Genomic DNA, 21,356 nt, shown 5'->3' with positions numbered 1-21,356 from the left:
AAGAGGGATGGGGTGGTCTGGGTAGAAAGCTCCCCAGAGAATTGGTGCAGACTCTATGGGATGAATAGTCTGCATCCAGAATGTAGGTATTCTATAAAGAAAAACTGACACTCAGGCTGTTTGTCCATTCAACCCCATTACATATTTCACAATTCCATTGTATAGCTTATTTCCATGGGCACTTTTTTTCCAATAAACTCAAAAAGCAAAATTCTGGTTTAATTACATAGGATTCTATGTTTTTTTTAACCAGCGTTTTGGGGATTGAGTTCCAGGACTCCGTCTGTTTACAATTAGGGCTATTGGATCATGGTGACTGACTGACTGAAATTCCATTTTTATTGCATATGACGATGGGATTTTCAGGATTTTAGCAGTGTTTTGGGGACATGAGATTCATCCATTTTCCACGAACATTGAAAAACAGTGCATTTGTTTATTAGAACAGTTGTGATATTCTATTGTGAAGGTGACTTTAGAAAATGATTGACTGTTTCAAGGAAATCTTTTCTTTCATCATATTCATAGATTTATCAGGCATTGATCCCAGTTCTAATTCACCTTCCCTTCTTGCTGGTTTAATAAATTGCCATTCCAGAGGTGCATTGTTGATTTTGAACAAGCATAACTTCATACCTCACCAGCTCCAAATAATTGACAAGCAGATGCCAGATTCTTAATTCAGCTTCCAACATATGAAATTACATGAACCCGCATTTAAAGACTAATGATACTGTAGTTTAGTTCAAATTATAACCAAAGCTAACCTCTCCCTTTCTTTTTCACAGCGAGTTTTTGTTTGGGATTTGGATGAAACCATCATTATTTTCCATTCATTACTTACAGGGACATATGCCACCCGTTTTGGAAAGGTAGGACCTTTACTCTAAACCCTATCCCTTGGAGGACAAAGAATATGTGTATTTACTAAATGAAAGATTTAGCCCTCCTGTTTTATGTGGTATGCACAGGCTTTAATTAACCTCTTGAGAACCAGTGTAATACAGTCATTCGATCAAGGCAACGCCTTCTTGTTTACGTGAAACCATTGAAAGTTAATATTTTGTTGTTGATTTAATCATTTCTCTGGCATAAAATTGAATGTTTGGCATTTAGAGGAAGCCATTTTTACAAGGGATCATAATTAAAATGCAGAGCATTCAGGATTATGAGCCTTCATTTGCCAGATGTATGGAAAATAGAAGAATCAGGTGTGCAAGAGTTCCCCTTTAGGATCGCATTAACATTTGACCATAAGTACTTGAGTTTTGAAGCAATTTATTTTAAAGCTTTTATGTTCATCTAGACCATATGGAAAAGTAACTTGGTTGAACAGAGCACAGGTCTGTCTTATGTTCCTTCATGTTTTTCATACACCATATCTAATCCAGAATCATAAGACCACCACTAGAACTAAACACTGAGAACTGCTTATATGAGTATTTACTTCAGTATTGTTTCCCTAGCAGGTTCCATGAGATTGGAAAGTTGCTAATTTCACAGCAACCTTACCAGAAAGCTTTCCAGTTGCTTTCTGTGTTAATATTTGTTAATGGCATGAGGGTGTCGCTGGCTAGGCCAGCATTCATTGTTCTTCTCCAATTGCCTGGGAGAAAGTAGTGGTGAGTTGCTATAGCCTTCATGAGCTGCTGTAGTCTTTGGGATGTAAGGGCAACCATAATGCTGTTAGGAAGGGAGTTCCAGGATTTTGACCCAGCAGTGAGGGGCCCGTGATATCCTTCTAAGACAGGATGCTGAATGACTTGGAAGGTAACTTGCAGTTGATGATAATCCATGTATTGCTTAATTGTGAGCCAGTCCAGGTCCGTAAGCACAAGGCTAGTAGGCGAACAGAACTTGTTTCAAATTAGAACATGAACAGCAGAGCTTCTGTTGAGTTTTAAGCAGCCTGCAAAATATACAATGAAACAGTTAGGACTAGAAATAAAAGCATAGATAACAAGGATTTCCACAGTCTCTAATCTTATTTCTTACCTTCCAAACTCTTTACCAATTTTGCTTGTAGAATTTCCTTTGTCCTACTATGTATCAAATGGTGGTTGATGTATAAGTCTCTTATACTCTGCTATGAGCAGAAATTGAAACTTGTTGTGCCTGAAATAGATGTACATGCTATTTTTGCTCATTATCTATTAGGTAATTTCAGATTGCCATTATAAATATGTACTGGTTCACCTACAAATGCTAAAGAAGAACTTAATGATGATTTAAGAACCCTCTTGATGCTCAGCAAAGCATATACCACTCGTGATAATGGGAACTGCAGATGCTGGAGAATCCAAGATAACAAAGTGTGGAGCTGGATGAACACAGCAGGCCAGGCAGCATCTCAGGAGCACAACAGCTGACGTTTTGGAAATGTCTAGGTCTGAAACATCAGCTTTTGTGCTCCTAAGATGCTGCTTGGCCTGCTGTGTTCATCCAGCTCCACACTTTGTGATCTCATATAACCACTAGTGTTTTGCTGTAACTTAACCTTCGATTTTTAAGGGAATTGCTGGAGCTTGAAAACAATTTTTACCTTTATAAACCTTCACATGGAAACAGAAATCAATCAGTTCTCATGGGTAAGTGCCAGTGGGTACTCTGTTGGTGTGTATGGCTTTGCTAGAATTATGCTAATGAACCCCAAGTTCCAACAGGCCCTTTGCTTCTGGAATGAATTCTGAATGTGTTGCCTGTTTTGGTTCTGAAAATAGGCAGATACAAACTAATAGATCCCAAGGTACTAATCAATGTATGTGTGACCGATTCATTTGGTCATTTGGTTTTTGATTTACTATCTGGCAGGAAAAGGATGTCTCTAAACTCAAATCTTCATATATGTGTATTGGTAACATCCATCTGTTAGAAAGAAATTCTGGGCCACTTCTTCTTCATGGAGGCTTGAACTTCAGAATCCTGCTTCTTTGCCAGTAGGTGAGAGCCAGGAACAGCCTGGTCTTGGGCAAGGCAGCAGGCCAAATGTGGACAAAGAAATGGTCTGATGTGGAAGCTGCCAAGTTAAAAGGCATGCCTCCATTCATTGGTCCAGTTCTTCAGGTTATCATGTAACCTACTTTACAAGTATGCCTTTTTCATCCTCTGTTCACATCTATTTTTATTTCTCTCGTGTAATCTTCCAGTATCTGCTGTAAGATCAGAATATAATATGCATATCAACCGTTGGAAATCTTTGGAAACTCATACATCTGGCAGAAAAAATGGTCATCACTTGAATAGACAATTAAAAATGGTCCCAGAGCTCATAAAACTGTCAAAATGAAAAATAATAATATACACTTTAAAACTATTAACTTACATGAAGCTCATAATTTGTACATAATTAATAGTTTCATTGATTGGATAGCTATGTAAGGAAATCCTGCTATGAAGGATCCATTGTTCTGGAAAGCAATCAAAGCTTCAAACCAGCATCCCCCAACACAACAGTATAAGCAAATGCTGCAGTGCAAAATATATTAATGATTTTGAAGACAGTCAAAGTTTGGCAGTCTGTCAAAGCATTGAAACAACCAAACAGATTTTTGTGCTTTTCCTTAAAGAATCAGTGAAAACCATTGGCAAAAATTCTCTAACTACTTCTCATTTAATATTGGACAATACTTTCCATAATATGCAATGCAGCATAGCACTTTATTCAGTGGATGATCTATTTTAATGCATCTAAAAAACTTTTTCACTTTTACAGTACTGTTCCATAACTTGATAGTTTGTCAGTAGACAGAGGTAACAGTCTGGGACCCACATTATTTAATGGCTTCCTTTAAAATCACAGCACAGTCATAATTCATTTTAGTTGCATTGTTTTTATGAATATACCTCAGGCGATAGCATTTCATGATGAACTCTTCCCATTTCCAATCCATGTGTCACATCTTCTCACTAGGCGTGATTAGGGAGGTTTCCAAAATGTGACTGCTTCACTGAAATTGCAGAAGTCCTGAAATGCCCATCCTCCCAAAATAGTGCTGGCAGTGAGGACAGATCAATGCTCGGGGGGGGCAAGGCTTCAAATTCCTTTATAGCAACTGGTGGAATTTAAATTCAGTTGATAAATCTGAACTACAAAACTATTAATCGTGGTGGTGTCAAGAAACTGTCAGTAATTGTTTTTAAAACCTGTTAGGTTCGCTAGCATCTTTGTGCAAAGGAAATCTGGCGTCCCTATCTGGTGTGGCCAACATGTGACTTCAGGTCCACAGTAGCATGGTTGACATTTGACCGTGCATGGAAATGGCCGCCAAGTCACTCAGTTCAAGCATGATAAAGGGATAGAATACATATTCTAGCCTCGCCAGTGATCCCACCTCCTAAAAAAGAATAAAGAAGAACACATTAAACAGCACTGAGCAAGGTTCCTGACTCACACGCACCTCTTTTCTGCATTGCTGAAAACAGCCTGAGACAGAAATGGAGAGGGGATTTCTGGATCTGCATTCTGGACTAAAGGTATTATACAGATGACCCATATATATTCACATTTGCAAACAAGTGTAGAATTCCATCTATTAAATAAAAACAATGCCATCAAATTTCTATGCTTCTATTTCTAACACTCTTAAAACTTGGGTTCAGATCTAACTCAGACAATTGAGGTGAATATCTCTTTCTTTGTCCTGCTGCTCACTGAAATGTGGTAGTGATTGATGCTGGCTCTTGTTGTCAGCTGTGATAATTGTCTCATTCTCTGAATTCAACAAAAACACATTTATTTATTGTATGAAAAGAAATAACACTGTATTTTATTTTGTTGTTACAAAATGAATTAAAAGCTGGTGCCTTGGTGCAGAGTACAGCAAGGAGCTGAATGCATCTCTATGAAAGTCCATAATAATGCATGGAAAATAAAGCTTTTCGACAACCAGCCATTCTCTCGACAGGAGTCTGTTGCAGTATGTTTAGCCAAAAAGGAAGTGGTGTCTGTAGGTTAGTTTGCAGATTGTTTGATGAAATCTGAGCAATCCTCTATTGGACCTCATAGAGTAGCTCCTGAACAAGGGAGAGGAAATGGAGAATTACACTGTACATCAGCTGCAATGAGAATAACTGTCTGCTGACATCATAACTCCATCCATATATACAACATTCACTGGAATAGGTCCGCTGTCAACTGTAAACTCAGAGGTTTGAGAGTGAGGGATGGGGTTGTGGGGGAGGTGAAGACAATGTCTCACTATTGTCCTGAGTCAGGAGACAAGAACAGCAGGAGTCTGACTTAGGAAGTATTCTCAGAGATCTAAGTGCTTGTGAGCGGATATGTGCCCTGCTCTATAACGTTAACTCTCTAAACTACTGTATTTCAGGGGAGTTAGATTTCCTTCCGAGCGTCAAATAATTTTAGAAATCAAGATGTTCAGTGAAATAGCTTGGGCTGATCTGAGTGAGCACTCATGATTTTTTTTAAACACAGCAATACATTCTGTCAAAACATTTATCTGCACAGATACTTAGCTTGAAGATGACAATACAAACAACTGAAGCACGTGATATGGCATGACTCATTTTTTCTGATTTTCATGGTATTTTGACCAAAATAGTGTGACATTTTGGTAAAATAATTGTAAGCAAAATATTGAAGTGTATTTGGAATCTGATATTAATGCATAGTATTGTAGATTAAATGCTAATGAATGCAATAAAGCTCAGGCACACCTCAAGAAATTGCTGCAGACAAGCTTTTGTAATCCTGAGGCCATCATTTCGAAGGAGGAAGGAAATAAAAGGTGCTTTAAGGTCCACAGAGAGAATTGCCAATGTACATGTGAAAATAAAAAATGTTGTTGAGTGACTAGGGATTTAGCAAGACAATGACAAAATAGGTCTGAAAATGGACTGTCATTATCATGAAAGGTGGTTGCCTGACACTATTAAGTTTTAGAGACTGTGTAATGCCTGAGATCCTGGGATTTACGCACATGGGATGAGGCTACTAGGGAGTCAGCACTAAGTAAGGCCTAGCCTCATTCTGCAGCTGGCTCTTTTTCCGAAGCTCAGAACCCAGAATGATTTGTGGTGGAACCAAACATTAATTCCCCCCCTTAAGATGATTCAAATCAAAATCTGAACTGGCTTGTCCTCGTTGTATGGAACAGACCATGTGCTGCACTGTTCTCTTTGTTCCAGAGCCTGTGTATGAATGCACTGTAGTAGTTTCAGTTTTACTACTAAAACACAGCCAAATTTGGAGGTGATTTAATGTTAAAAGTATAGTCTGATACAGAAGTCTAATTGTTACAATCCAAAGGAAATTTATTTCAGGTGTTCCAATCAACACTTCTCGTTTAGGCTCAGAATTCCAGTGGGCTCTTGTGGAGTAGTGGTAGTATCCCTATCCCTCGACTAAGAGGTTTCAAACCTGCCTGCTCCAGAGATGTGTAATAATATCTCTGTATTAGTATACATCATCAGCATTGAATTCAATCTTTTGATATCTATATACAGAATAAATTCTGCCGCTAAATACAAATAATTCTATCACTAGGTACATATAATTCTCTCTTAGTCCAATGTTTGTGCTGATCTTCTGTCAAAGTCACAACAGACACATGGAAGGATATTCTTGATTTTTTTGTCAATGACTGGCTATCCCTGATGCTTTCTGGTAATCTCAGTTCTCTCAACCCATGCCTTTGAATCCCACATCCTTAAAATGTTTTAACAATCAGTGATCCTCGTCCTTGCAGCAATTACAATATTAGAAATATTGTGGCTATAAATTTCTGGGTCTAAATATATTCTGATAAACTGTTTCTCTACCATTAGTTTTAATTTCCAGTGAATTTAATGCATTGCACTTTTGTGGATATCAAAGAAGAAAGAACAAAGAAAATTACAGCACAGGAACAGGCCCTTTGGCCCTTCAAGCCTGTGCTGATCCAGATCGTCTATCTAAACCTGCCACTTATTTTCCAAGGATCTGTATCCCTCTGCTCCCTGCCCATTCATGTATCTTTCTAGATACATCTTAAATGATACTATCGTGCCCGCCTCGACCACTTCCACTGGCAACACGGTCCAGGCACCCACTACCCTCTGCGTAAAGAACTCATGCTTTGATTTACGATTAGTTTTCTTTTCACAACCTATAAGCATGTTTGTGAAATCAACCTGAACTCAGCCATTGACAAATAATTTTACACTGAAATTTGAAGCACGCTAAAATCTGGTAGGTATAGTGACCTAAAGATCACGCTTTTTTTTCAGATTAGAAACTGTAATTAACAATCAAGGGAAATTTATTTTATAGTATCCCATTAGGTATGTACAACATGGATACAACACTAAGGTATGGATTAAGTTATTTATAAATTGTAGCATCAGATACACGCAAGTTTTGATTTCAGGAATGATCTGGCACTTGCAATGCAAATGAATGCCCACGGTGATCAAATTTTGGGAAATTACAGGGATACAATTCAGGAATTACATGACAGCCCCCTCTGTATCACTGAGAGCACTGAATCGTTTTGGATCTAGAATGCAGACAAGAAATAGTTTGAGTCCAGAAACCAACAACTACTTTAAGTTAATGTTAACATTGTCTTGTAATCATACAGCTTATCCTGAGAAAAGTCCCCTACAGATTCTGCAGAGAGGGAATGAAATGTATGTATTGGCTGGTATAATTTATCAATATTTAAAGAAAACAATAATTCCACAATATTTTGCTCTTTGTTTTCTTCATTCGGATTCATATGTTGTTATAAAATCTTCATACGGCTTTGTTTTCAGCAAATGGAGTCTTCAGTTTATACTTTTCATCGAAATTTTAAAGAGGGTAAACGACATGATCCCCTAAAATGTACTTCCTTGCAGACTCCCTCACTGGAATAAAAATATTCACACAATTAGCAGGACTTAATACGTCAGAGGGATGCTTTGAGTGTATAGTTACAATTGCTATGTGAAAGGATGTAATAGCATTTCACTAATCAAGAGGTCAATGATCACTGCGGCTGTTGAGTTACCTTGTGTTTCATACAGAGGCACATAGTCTCCATTGTGTTATAAAAACAACTCCATTTCAGCCAGATTGGTTGAATTAGGTATTTCTTGGCCCACCATCAGCAATGGGCAACTTCAATAAATTCTGCTTCTTGTGAAACACAAAACCACTGTCCCAAGTTTGTTGTTGAAGAACCAAAAGAAAAGCTGCCAAAATCCCAAGACGTAACACTCCTTTAAGGTTAAAATCAACAGGCTTCCCCAAGGACTATTAGTTAAAAGGACCATACAGATTCCATTCCTTTTACACGAGACTTGGCCCTCTCACCTTTGTGCTCAAACTTCTGAGAGATCTCCATTCTTTGGACAAACACTTTAGACAGAGCGCTTAACCGCATCTGTTTATTTTATTTTTCTAATGAGAAAACCTTCCAATTTCTGCCCGGCTCAGCTGTGTTTATTTACACTGTGTTAGTCATGCGTGCTGTGCACTCAGGGACATTAAAGAGCTGCAGATGCCTTAGTCCAACACTGGCTTGGCTTACAGGCAAATGAATTGAAACAGAACCTACTAAACCGTTTAAACTAGTCTAGAAAACAAATAGAACATAATGTGCTCAGTAGACCGTGGATTTTTAAAGTGCAGGATTTAATAAGGCATTTCTAATATAAGTCACAGACCTAACTCTTCCAATCACATGGCAAAGATGATACAAGAAGAATCCACAAGACAATAATTTGGGAAAGAATCTCCCAAAGGGTTTACTTAACCATATTGCTTATTTTGCTCTTACTCCTTTGCTCTTTTTCTATTACTAAGGCTTGTATAACCGTTTGGGCTTTAATGGAGTCAAGGCATATTTATGAGGACATACAAATATAACTTCTTAAAAGTGCATGAAAAATCAAGTAAGTTAATATAAAAGCAAGAAAAGGATAGTGAATCTGTGAAAGACTGGTTTGGCCATAATTAAATTATATATAATTTTGGGCCTCCTTCATAGAACGGATATTAGAGCACTGGGGAAAGGTACAGCATTACCAAAATAATATCAGGAACATCAGGATAAACTTATGAGAAATTCAAAAAATTGATGTTGCTTTGACTTAAGCGGGGTAGACTGAGGAAATCTAATAGAAGTGTGTAAAGTTATGAAATGGTTTTAAAGTGCAAAGTTTATTTCCCTAGTCTGCAAATAGGGCCATAATTCTAGGATTTGTGCTAGAAACATAGTAGGTTGAGTTTTTTTTTCATCCAGAGCATTAAAATATGGGATAGTATAAGAAGCCATCAAACATGAAATTTAAATAGAAAATTTGATAAATACAATTAAGAAAAATGTTAAAGGATAAGAAAATGAACAGGCAAATGTGATTAGAGTAGAAAGTTCATGGTATTTTAAACTAAAGAGCAAGAATAAGACATAGTAACAATGGTTCAAGCTACTATGGCATATTTAGAATGGAAATTTGGAGTACTTTGCATAAAGGATCAGTATGTGAAATGCGTTTATGGATAGAGTAGTGATGGGAAAAATCTCAGAACTTTTTAACATCAATGCTTTGAAAATGGAAATTGAGGATCTTTGATGAGTCTTTGTCATCTGTCATTGTCTTTTGATCTCGTGAGCTCACTCAACCAAGAATGCCAGTACTGCCACAAGTTCTCCAGGCAAAACAGATTCCACTCACGAATCAACTGAGGTTAATTAATCAAGCCACTCAGTTCCAGGGCATTGAGAGATGAACAATAAATGCTGGTCGTGCCATCCCATGAACCCACTGAAAAAAAACATAATTTTTATAGCTTTGACAACGGTGCTGTCAAGTGGGAGTGTTCTCCATCAGTTCATGAGTAATTATTACTATATGTAGTTCACACTTGGCTAGTTTGTCCGACATGACCATCCCATTCTATCAATCTTGCGTACCTTGTGTCCAACATGTGTCAATAATGTCATACCTCATCAAAGCATCTGTTGTCAAAAGTGCCACTCTTCAAAATGACAGACCTCCCAATGTCTCCTTTCAGAAGTGCACCAAGTCTGCCTTCTCTGTCATTTTACTAAAGACTGAGATTGCCCTTTGAACTGGCTGCCTGATTTTAAAGACTGTGGCAGATCTGCACATACAGCAACAACAACTTGTATTTGCACAGCACCTTTACCATGGCAAAATCTTTGAAGGTCCTATACAGGAGCATTATCAAACAAAATATGACAACAACCCACAGAGGCAAGTTTAGGGTCAATGACCAAAAGCTTTTCAAAGGGATACATTTTAAGGAGCACCTTAAAGGAAGAAGTAAGACAGGTAGGTTTTGAAAGGATTACAGAGCTTAGAAACTCAACAGCTGATAACAGCCACTGATTGTAAATCGATTAAAGTCGAGGAGTGTAGATATTTTAGGTTGTAGAGCTGATTACAGATATAGACAGATGCAGCTGTGGAGTCATTTGAGCATAAGGTTCAATATTTTAATTTCAGGCCATTGCATAACCAGAAATCATTGCAGGACATCAGGACTCAGTGCAAGTTAGAACAGAGGCAGAAATACTTCGGACCACCTCAAATTTACAAGTGTTAGACTGTACGAAGCCATCTAATAATGCTTTGAAACAGTCAAACCTAAACAGAAAAAAATGAACGCATGTATGAGCGACTCAGCAGCAAATTAGCTCAGGTAAGGATGAAATCAATGGATGAAATGGAAATTGGTGATTATTATTGTGGCAACGAAGCTGACTTACGGGTCAAACATGACAAAAACATTAAGAGCAGTCTAATGCAACATTAGACACTTGGCAAAGAGAGGGATGAAGTTGGTTACCTATGGACAGAGTGCATGGTCCATACTACCCACTGGGATTCACTGGTAAAATTATCAGGAACTCAGAAATTGAGATTCCAAAGCAGGCTCTACATTTTTAACTCCATATTATGTGCCAGACATTACTGATCGGTTTTTGGCCTGGTTGACACACTTGGGTGGGAGTTGATCAGCGATGGCCACAGGACCACATCAGTGCAGGGGTCAGTGAATGAAGTGATGTAAAAACCTGACTGGGGACAGGAGCCTTGATCGAGCTAGAGCTGCTGCCAAGTAACCATGTGAGAGGAGTTCAGAGAGGTCAGGGAGATGGAAGTGAGTGTAAAAAGGAGTGCCGGGGTAGGGGCAGGAGATCAGAGACGTGCAATGGGAATTGGAGGTCTGGTGAGGTTTGGAATCAGATGCCTTGAGTGGGAGGTGGGATTGGAGGCCTCAGGGTAAGGCCTGAGACCCTGGAGAAAGGCAAAGTGAGATTTTATGGTTGGTTAGAAGGGCTGGGGTTTTATGATTGGGATGGAGTTCTCAGTAGAAGGTCAGGAGGGTTGGTTGGGACACTGAGAGAGGCAGTGGCTAATCATGAGTGCTTCTCAGAGAGGCATCTAAGTCCCATCAGGCACTGAACTCTCAATTCTGCCACGATCTCACCAGGACAAATCTCTCCAGTTTACTGACAGACAAGAAACCCAAGAGATCAGAACTGATGCTGAGAAACTAAATGGCAATGACATTCAGAGCGCTATTATCCATTTAAACTATAAATCCACTTCCTTGGAGTGGATTGGCCATCTGCCTACCTTTCTGTTTCAGTTAAAATGCAAGTGGATGAATTTGGATTAGGGAGAACTTTCAGAAATTGACTCCCTTCAGACTCACCCGTTGGTTTTATATTAAGGATCTTCCCAGAATTAAATTGGAGGAATTCTTTGTTAATCTGAAATTGGATGTTGGATGAGGAATCTTGACAATTCAGACTCAGTGAAGAGGGAAGGAGATGGGGTAAATTAGATATCATTTGCGTGCATGGGGAGGCTGGTGTTGTGTTTTCAGGTTATGTCATTGAAAGTCGGGAGTGGAAATGAGAGGGGTCAAAGGGCAATCTTATAGAATGATGTGGGACTAGAAAGAAAAACTACGATAGCTGAGTTTCTCTCTGCAATAGGCTAGTTAAGAATGGAACAGGTGAGGACAGTCCCAATGCAGCTGGACAATGGCAGAGACAGAAGAGGAAGACTCGAGGGTCACCCGTGTTAAAAGCTACTAACAGGTTGAAAAATGTAATGATGGATGGTATGCTTTTACTATAGCCACACAGGGGCAGAATTTTCCCAGCTCCTGAATAATACGTGCACTGGTGAGTCAGTTGGGGAAAGATGGGGAGATTGGAAAAATTAGATGCGAATAACAAGAAGTCTAATTTTCCACCAATGTTTGAACAGAGAGAAGAGATGAAGGCTGTTAACCTGGTTCAATCAGGGAACCCTGGCTGACAGATAAGAACAGGAATTTTAGAGGTAACAAAGGGTAGAGCTGGATGAACACAGCAGGCCAAGCAGCATTTTAGGAGCACAAAAGCTGACGTTTCGGGCCTAGACCCTCTGTTCACTCTGAGAGCTGGTTCTGAAAGACCTGAGTCAGTGGTGATGGCTTTCAACTTGTATATAAAGGGTGACCTAGTGACATGTTACCAGCCTCTATGAGTTACTTCAGACACTATGTGGCTCCAGCTCAACTCTTACCTCTCTGGACCTCCATCTTAGCCAGCAGCCCTCATGATCTCAGCACACTCCATTGTCACTGAGTACCTGCACACCTGCTTCACAGAAGTTAACACTAGACATATACCAGCCTCACCACAACACCAAGAGAACATTTCAGAATACTCTACTTCAGCCCTCCACTTTGGAGCACACTGACAACTTGCATTGCAGCACTCCTGGCAGACCCACTTTGTGCACAGGTGACGGGCACCCATCTCATGCATCAGATCAGCATGAACCTGATGGCTCTGAGCTTGATTTCTTTGTGTTCACTCACTTTGTGCCTACTTGTATGCCCACTTGTCTCTGTCTTGCATTGCCTTGACTTTTTGTGCATAATTCTGTATAATTCAGAACCTACCATATTTCTGTCTTTTCTTGCCTTTTAGCTCATACACAATGCCGGGCAATTTGTCAGGTTTGCCAGTAATGCCACTACCTCCGTAGTGTTCAGGAGGGTGTGGGTTATAGAGGGATGGGTCTGGGTGGGATGCTTTACGGGACAGTGTGGACTTGTTGGGCCAAAGAGCCTGTTTCCACACTGTAGGGAATCCAACCTTTAAAAAACACACACACATAACTCCTTGATGTAGGTTTCCAACTTTTCAATTAGAGGACTACTACTGCGAAATAATAGGAAATAAAATTTTGTTTTGACGGAAAGTAGGATTGAATTGAGATTTTCAAAATTCTTAGTGGTTTCAAGATGGTATTGGGTGCTTAGCAAATCTTAGCTAATTAAAAGAGGGTATAAACTCAGAAAAGAATGAGCCACAGAACTTGCATTCAGACATGGGATGCATTCTTTGCTGTTTCTTTTGCCAGTTTTCTTTTTTTCTCTCCAGAAGCTTTGAGATGAAAGAAGTCTCCACAAAATCTGTTGGACACATTAAGGAGACAAGAAGTTGAAAGTTTTTGTCTTACACTCATCAGAATTAAGAAGTAAGAAACAGATCTGAGGAAAGGGACACTAATTTATGCAGCATGAGAAGAAGATGCCGAGTGGTTGGGTGACTGTTTGCAATGTTTGCATGGAGATGTAGCAGGAACCATGAAGTATTAACCTTAATTCTCAGACCAAGCAGGTAGTCTCTGACTGGTCAGGCTGTTGCTTTGGGAATGCAGCAGAGGTTGGCAGTCTCTATGACCTACTTCTTTTCTGCAAAGGTTCAACGTATGAGTTCCTTTTGCCTACATAAAACAAGGTGCTGTGTATTTACATAAGTAGCTTGTAGCACATGCAAAGGTATCACACTGTCAGTGCAACTAATAATCTTAAATTAGTTTCAGGGATAATTCTTAACACAGTCTGGGTTATTCGACAAATAATGTCCAATAGCAGAATCATATCAATTGGAGGAACTGTAGTTCTAATGATTCTGCTATTCAATATCATTTGCTAAACTATCCAGACTGCGCTAAGAATTACATCATACCACGTTAGAACATTATCTAAGGGAGTTCTACTCTTTTCCCATGGTCCAGTGTAGCATAGTATCTTGTGTTTATAAGACTGACTATTCAGGGCTAACTATGGCTTATCCTCCTGACTGTCTTGACTGAAAATGTACCAAATCACAACTAGTCTATTGCAGCTCCCAAATGACTTACTACTAATCAGTCGTTGACTTGCATTGGACTGGTGGCTCTGACCTTGGTCAATTCCCTAGATTGTAAGGATATGGTACCCCAGCTCTGAGGGCCCCTAGCATCCAACGGATAAGAAACTAGATTGTTATCAGATGAGGCTCTTGACTTACTGTGCCAGAACTCTCTGTCTAAAGACAACAATCCTACTGACTGAGTTCTAATCCCTTAGACTTTCAGACATAGCCATTTTGTTGAAGCATATCCAATGTGTTTGCTATATAAGTTTCTGGTTCATGCTACACTGTGACATTGATATGGCATGCTGCCAGACAGCAACATTCCCAGCCACTTCATGGGCATTACTGACAAACCTGACAAATTGCCCGGCATTGTGTCTGAGCTAAAAGGCAAGAAAAGACAGAAATATGGTAGGTTCTGAATTATACAGAATTATGCACAAAAAGTCAAGGCAATGCAAGACAGAGACAAGTGGGCATACAAGTAGGCACAAAGTGAGTGAACACAAAGAAACCAAGCTCAGAGCCATCAGGTTCACGCTGATCTGATGCATGAGATGGGTGCCCGTCACCTGTGCACAAAGTGGGTCTGCCAGGAGTGCTGCAATGCAAGTTGTCAGTGTGCTCCAAAGTGGAGGGCTGAAGTAGAGTATTCTGAAATGTTCTCTTGGTGTTGTGGTGAGGCTGGTATATGTCTAGTGTTAACTTCTGTGAAGCAGGTGTGCAGGTACTCAGTGACAATGGAGTGTGCTGAGATCATGAGGGCTGCTGGCTAAGATGGAGGTCCAGAGAGGTAAGAGTTGAGCTGGAGCCACATAGTGTCTGAAGTAACTCATAGAGGCTGGTAACATGTCACTAGGTCACCCTTTATATACAAGTTGAAAGCCATCCCCTCCTGAAATCACACCCTCCTGAACACTACAGGCAATTTAGCATGGCTGATCCACCTAGCCTGCACATCTTTGGACTGTGGGAGGAAACTGGAGCAAACCTGCACAGACACAGGTAGAATGTGCAACCTCTACACAGACAGTTGCCTGAGGCTGGAATTGAACCTGGGTCCCTCGTACTGTGAGGCTATAGTGCTAACCACTGCACCACTGTGCTGCCCTTTTGTTTATACTCAAAGGCACTCTAATCCTGAAATCAAGTTTATGAATGGTAGCGCTGGGACCAATACTTGTTCTTTTATTTTGATTTATAGAATGTAACATTTGAGTGTTGACCTCTTAACTTAGCCACATTTCTCTTTCAGTGTCTCCATATAAAATCACCTGGTTTCGACATTTTCTGACACATCACTGTGGCCATTATATCCTGATGTGGGACTTGATCCAGATATCCTTGCCCAGAGTCAGGGACACTACCATTGCACCACAAGACCCTTTGGATGGTGTATCTGTATAATTTTAATCAACACTGTTCAGCCATGTTATGATGCACCTTTGGACGATGTTCAACTGCGACCTGGACTGACTGATCTAGGAGTAGGAGCACTATGAATAGGAAAGGTTTGGAGGGATATGGGCCAAACCAGGCAAATGGGACTAGTTTGGTTTGGGAAACTTGGTTGACATGTATGAGTTGGCCCGAAGGGTCTGTTTCTGTGTTGAATGACTCTATGTCTCCACCACCCTGCCACAAGACGCCATATAGGTATTTTTCAGGTGACCTGTTCAGGCATGTCATGACACACTTTAGTAATGTAGGAGATTTGAACCCGGACTGTCTGGCCCAGAGATACAGATGCTAGCACTGCAAAACAAGACCTTTATCTGATGCCTCTTTGTATATAAATATATTTTAATCAACAGCTCAGCCATGTCAAGACTATATCTACCACTTCAGAAGTGGGGACACTAGCATTACACTATAAGACCCTTAAAAATGCCTGGATTTGGGCTCAGCATTAGGTAAGATTTGAACACAAACCTCTGGCCCAGAGGTAGGGATGCTATCACTAAGCTGCAAGACACTTTCCAGCATCTGAAGACATGAGCAAAGACAGTTTCCTAATCAACCTGTTCAGGATGTTACAACATGTGGAGGGAATTGAACCTGGGTCTCTTGGTTCAGTGGTAGGAACACTACCACTACACCACAGAAGCCCTTCAATGTATGAGCAAATGAAACCCTAAATATTGCCCTATGCCTGCCCACAACTAAGTCTCAAGTGAACCGAAGAGAGTTGAAATAGCACCATAACACAAAAGCAAAATACTCCACGTGATGAAAATCTGAATTAGAAAACAGAAAAGGTTCGAAATACCCAGCCGATTAGGCAAGATTTGTGGAGGGGAGAACAGAGTATATATTACATCATTGACCTTTCTTTGGAACTGGGGGAGTTAAGAGAACAGTAGTTTCTAAATGAGTACAGGACCAAGGAAAGGGAGAATGGTGGGGAAGGGAGAAGAACAAATAAAGGAAAAAGCTTTTTATACACAAGAGAGCCAGATTGATTAAATACAAAAGAGATGCTGGTACAAGACAAAAGGGAAAGGCTTGAAATAGCATTGCGCTTGGTTGAAAATGCTTTTTGAACTGACTGAACTCTCAGATAAATAAACTATGCCTGAAGATGAATGAATGTTTGAAGAGAGAATAAAAAGAGCCTAAATTAATTATGCCATAAAGAGAACTTAGACTGTTGAATTTAATCAGAAGCTAGTCTTGGAAAGGGCAATGACTCCTTCTAGACATTCTCATTGCATGCACCTTGATATATTTTACTGTTATGAAGTCTCATGTTACTCTTTATTAGCACATAAAATGATTTGTTGTTTAATTTGTAAACATCTGGTTGTCTGTCATTTCATTCAGTATTTAGTAGCTTAGCTTGAGACCAGACTACTGTTTTTCACTTGTTCACGTGATGTGGGCCCAGCATTTATTAATTTTGTGAAGCTGTTGATGAGTCATCTTCTTAAACCACTGGAATAAATAGGGAGAGAGGGGGAGGCGGACCAAAGATGGAGAGAAAAGAAGATAGGTGGAGAGGAGAGTATAGGTGGGGAGGTAGGGAGGGGTTAGGTCAGTCCAGGGAAGACGGACAGGTCAAGGAGATGGGATGAGGTTTGTAGGTAGGAAATGGAGGTGCGGCTTGGGGTGGGAGGAAGGGATGGGTGAGAGGAAGAACAGGTTAGGGAGGCAGAGACACGCTGGGCTGGATTTGGGATGCAGTGGGGGGAGGGGATGAGCTGGGCTGGTTGTGTGATGCAGTGGGGGGAGGGGACGAACTGGGCTGGTTGTGGGATGCGGTGGGGGAAGGGGAGATTTTGAAGCTGGTGAAGTCCACATTGATACCATTGGGCTGCAGGGTTCCCAAGCGGAATATGAGTTGCTGTTCCTGCAACCTTCGAGTGGCATCATTGAGGCACTGCAGGAGGCCCATGATGGACATGCCATCTGAAGAATGGGAGGGGGAGTTAAAATGGTTCGCGACTGGGAGGTGCAGTTGTTTATTGCGAACCGAGCAGAGGTGTTCTGCAAAGCGGTCCCCAAGCCTCTGCTTGGTTTACCCAATGTAGAGGAAGCCACACCGGGTACAATGGATACAGTGTACCACATTGGCGGATGTGCAGGTGAACCTCTGCAGGCAACCAGCTAGTTACTGATGTCCATTTCAAGCCCACCAACTCCCACAGCTACCTAGAATACACCTCCTCCCACCCACCCACCTGCAAAAATTCCATCCCCTATTCCCAATTCCTCTGCCTCTGCTGCATCTGCTCCCAGGATGAGGCATTCCACTCCCGCACATCCCAGATGTCCAAGTTCTTCAAGGACCGCAACGTTCCTTGACCGCGTCTCCCGCATTTCCCACAACACATCCCTCACACCCCAACCCCGCCACAACCGCCCAAAGAGGATCCCCCTTGTTCTCACACACCACCCCACCAACCTCCGGATACAACGCGTCATCCTCCGACACTTCCGCCATCTACAATCCGACCCCACCACCCAAGACATTTTTCCATCCCCACCCTTGTCTGCCTTCCTGAGAGGCCACTCTCTCTGTGACTCCCTTGTTCGCTCCACACTGCCCTCCAACCCCACCACACCTGGCACCTTCCCCTGCAATCGCAGGAAGTGCTACACTTGCCTCCACATCTCCTCCCTCAACCCCATCCCCGGCCCCAAGATGACTTTCCAAATTAAGCAGAGGTTCACCTGCACATCCGCCAATGTGGTATACTGTATCCATTGTACCCGGTGTGGCTTCCTTTACATTGGGAAAACCAAGCGGAAGCTTGGGGACCGCTTTGCAGAACACTTCCGCTCGGTTCGCAATAAACAACCGCACCTCCCAGTCGCGAACCATTTTAACTCCCCCTCCCATTCTTCAGATGACATATCCATCATGGGCCTCCTGCAGTGCCAAAAGGATGCCACCCGAAGGTTGCAGGAACAGCAACTCATATTCCGCTTGGGAACCCTGCAGCCCAATGGTATCAATGTGGACTTCACCAGCTTCAAAATCTCCCCTTCCCCCACCGCATCACACAATCAGCCCAGCTCATCCCCTCCCCCCACTGCATCCCAAATCCAGCCCAGCGTGTCTCTGCCTCCCTAACCTGTTCTTCCTCTCACCCATCCCTTCCTCCCATCTCAAGCCACACCTCCATTTCCTACCTACTAACCTCATCCCACCTCCTTGACTTGTCTGTCTTCCCTGGACTGACCTATCCCCTCCCTACCTCCCCACCTATACTCTCCTCTCCACCTATCTTCTTTTCTCTCCATCTTCGGTCCGCCTCTCCCTCTCTCCCTATTTATTCCAGAACCCACTCCCCATCCCCCTCTCTGATGAAGGGTCTAGGCCCGAAACGTCAGCTTTTGTGCTCCTGAGATGCTGCTTAGCCTGCTGTGTTCATCCAGCTCCACACTTCGTTATCTTGGATTCTCCAGCATCTGCAGTTCCCATTATCTCTTCCTAAACCACTGCCGTCTATTTATTGTAGATGTTCCCTTGGAACTGATAACAAAGGAATTCCATGGTTTTGATACAACAATCAAGTATTAATTTTTTAACTCTGGCCTTCCTGAACTGTGGGTGCAGCCTCCCAAATGGATTTGTCAGCCAAAGATTTGGGATCACAAACTAAGGTGCAGGGTTAGCTGCCATTGGAGCTCTAACTAAGTGCAAACAACTGAAATGTCCCCTTTAAAACTCAGCTATTATTTTAATAATGACTATAGTCTAACTTCCCAATCTAGTCCTAAACAACCTAATGGGATGATAGTTGCTTTTTAGTTAAAAATCTTGTGATCAAATAGCTTTCCTTTGCTGTGATAACAGGCCTCTTACATGCTTCCATCCCTCCCCCCAACACCCTCTCCCCTCCCCACAAGATATCTTCCCAGTTCCCTTCCGCCCATCCACCCAGTCTCACTGGAATGGGCACCAGTATTGGAGGGGGTAGTTCTGGCTTTTAACAAAAGTCAGCTACCTTTTATTTTGGGGGAGCTTCATTGAGTGTATCCCTGCACAAGCCCATTCGTGGAATTCTGTGCAGCTTACCTCATTATGTTTGCATCACAGCTCTACAGTGTCACACTCACACTATCATGCACTCACCAGCGGTAGAATACTCAGTGCTGCCAAGACCCTGTGGCATTCACGTGTATTTCCTATTCAACCACTACAGAGATGTTATAACACACCTCTGGAGCAGGAAGACTTGAATCAGACCTCCTGGCTCAGAGGTATGGGCACAACACCTCAACCACAAGATCCTCTGTACCTGCTTCAGTTTTGCAGCATGTTAAAAATTATGCAGCACACTCTGTCCAGAGTGTACAGAAGGCTCTGGCCAGACCAGTCCAAGCATGACTCGGTGGAAGAGTGGGCTGCATTGTTTCTAAATTTGGCCTCATTTATGGGGTTATGTATCAGCGAAACCAACCATAATTGCAAAGGCTCGTCTGTGCCAGCCATTTGTCATTCCCATTGCACATTTGCAATTTGAATGAGGATGAAAGGCAACGCAGGCCATGCTTCAGAGAAAATGTGCTGGCTCAGCCTGTCAATCTAGGTGACTCCCCCTAACCTTAACGCTCCTTGTTTTTTGAACTCCCTGTCAACCCCATCATTTCAGACCTTCCACATGTTCTCACCCGACTCTTTTATTTAAGTCTTCATCTCCCCACATTAACCCCTGAACCACAGGCTTAGTTCTGCTGACCATCATGATGCATTACCTCCCCCATGGAAGCCAGGTAGTGATAACCATCAATGACCACCTCCAACAGTAACCTGTATCCACCAATGCTCTACCATTTCCACTGTTGCATTCAGAGTCTCTTCCCTTCATAATTATTGTCCTCTCTTCATCCCAGCATGCTGCCTCCAGATTCCACAACTGAGTTGACTTGAATTGTCCATGAGGGGTCATCATTTTAAGGTGAATGGCAGGAGGGTGAGAGGGGATTTAAGGATTTTTTTTTCATCCAGAAAGGGTGGGAATCTGGAAAACATTGACCGTGAAGGTAATAGAGGGAAATCGCACAACCTTTATAAAGTATGTGGATGAGCACTTGAAAATTCATGACATTCAAGGCATGAGCCAAGTGCTGGAAATTGGTACTAATATAGATAGGTTGTTGTAGACTTGACGGGCTGAAGGGTGCCTTCTGTGTTGTTTGACTCTATGACTACCCAACTTCACCATCACAGCAGTGACCCCGATAACTCCATTAACTTTCAGTCAACAGACTTCCTAGACTGAACATATCCAACCCCCTTGACTGAGTTGGAAGACAGCCCTGACAAATGAATGATTTGACCCCAAGTGATTACTGTGCAATGCCTGACTGACTTACCACTAATCTCTGGACTTGGTTGGAGTGGACCTGGAAAACTGACCATGGCTCACTCTCCAGCCTGTAATGATAGGAACCAGTGACATTGAACACCCAAGTGGCTGACTGCGTGCAAGTTCCTGGACTGAAATTAGACAGTGTCTTTAACTTACTGTGCTGGTGCCCCCCAACTGACAACAGTTCCCCTGTACTTTATTCAGGACCACTGTCTTAGACTTTGAGACATGGCCATTTGTTTGAAACTCTTGCAGTTTGTTTGTTGTATAAGCTGCTGGCTCAATATACAGGTTTGACATTAATATAGCATGTTGCCATAAAGTAATCAACTGATCATTGCTGGCAAATGGGACAGGCTCCCTGACTTTGCAA

General features: G+C 41.7%; 1 protein-coding gene across 7 annotated transcripts in view; it reads left to right on the top strand.

The window, feature by feature from the left end:
- Nucleotides 1-21,356, top strand: part of LOC125461445 (eyes absent homolog 1-like) — a 263,476-nt gene that overhangs the window by 166,527 nt on the left and 75,593 nt on the right. For all 7 annotated transcript variants that reach the window (XM_048550238.2, XM_048550236.2, XM_059652749.1 and 4 more), the window contains one exon: nt 789-872. In XM_048550238.2, coding sequence (XP_048406195.1) covers nt 789-872 — 84 coding nt within the window. The remainder of the gene's footprint in view (nt 1-788; nt 873-21,356) is intronic.

The sequence above is a fragment of the Stegostoma tigrinum genome, chromosome 19, assembly GCF_030684315.1.
Source record: "Stegostoma tigrinum isolate sSteTig4 chromosome 19, sSteTig4.hap1, whole genome shotgun sequence".
NCBI classification, from domain to species: domain Eukaryota; kingdom Metazoa; phylum Chordata; class Chondrichthyes; order Orectolobiformes; family Stegostomatidae; genus Stegostoma; species Stegostoma tigrinum.
The sequence above is the reverse complement of the archived record's forward strand: the minus strand, read 5'-3'. Positions and strand labels throughout refer to the sequence as shown.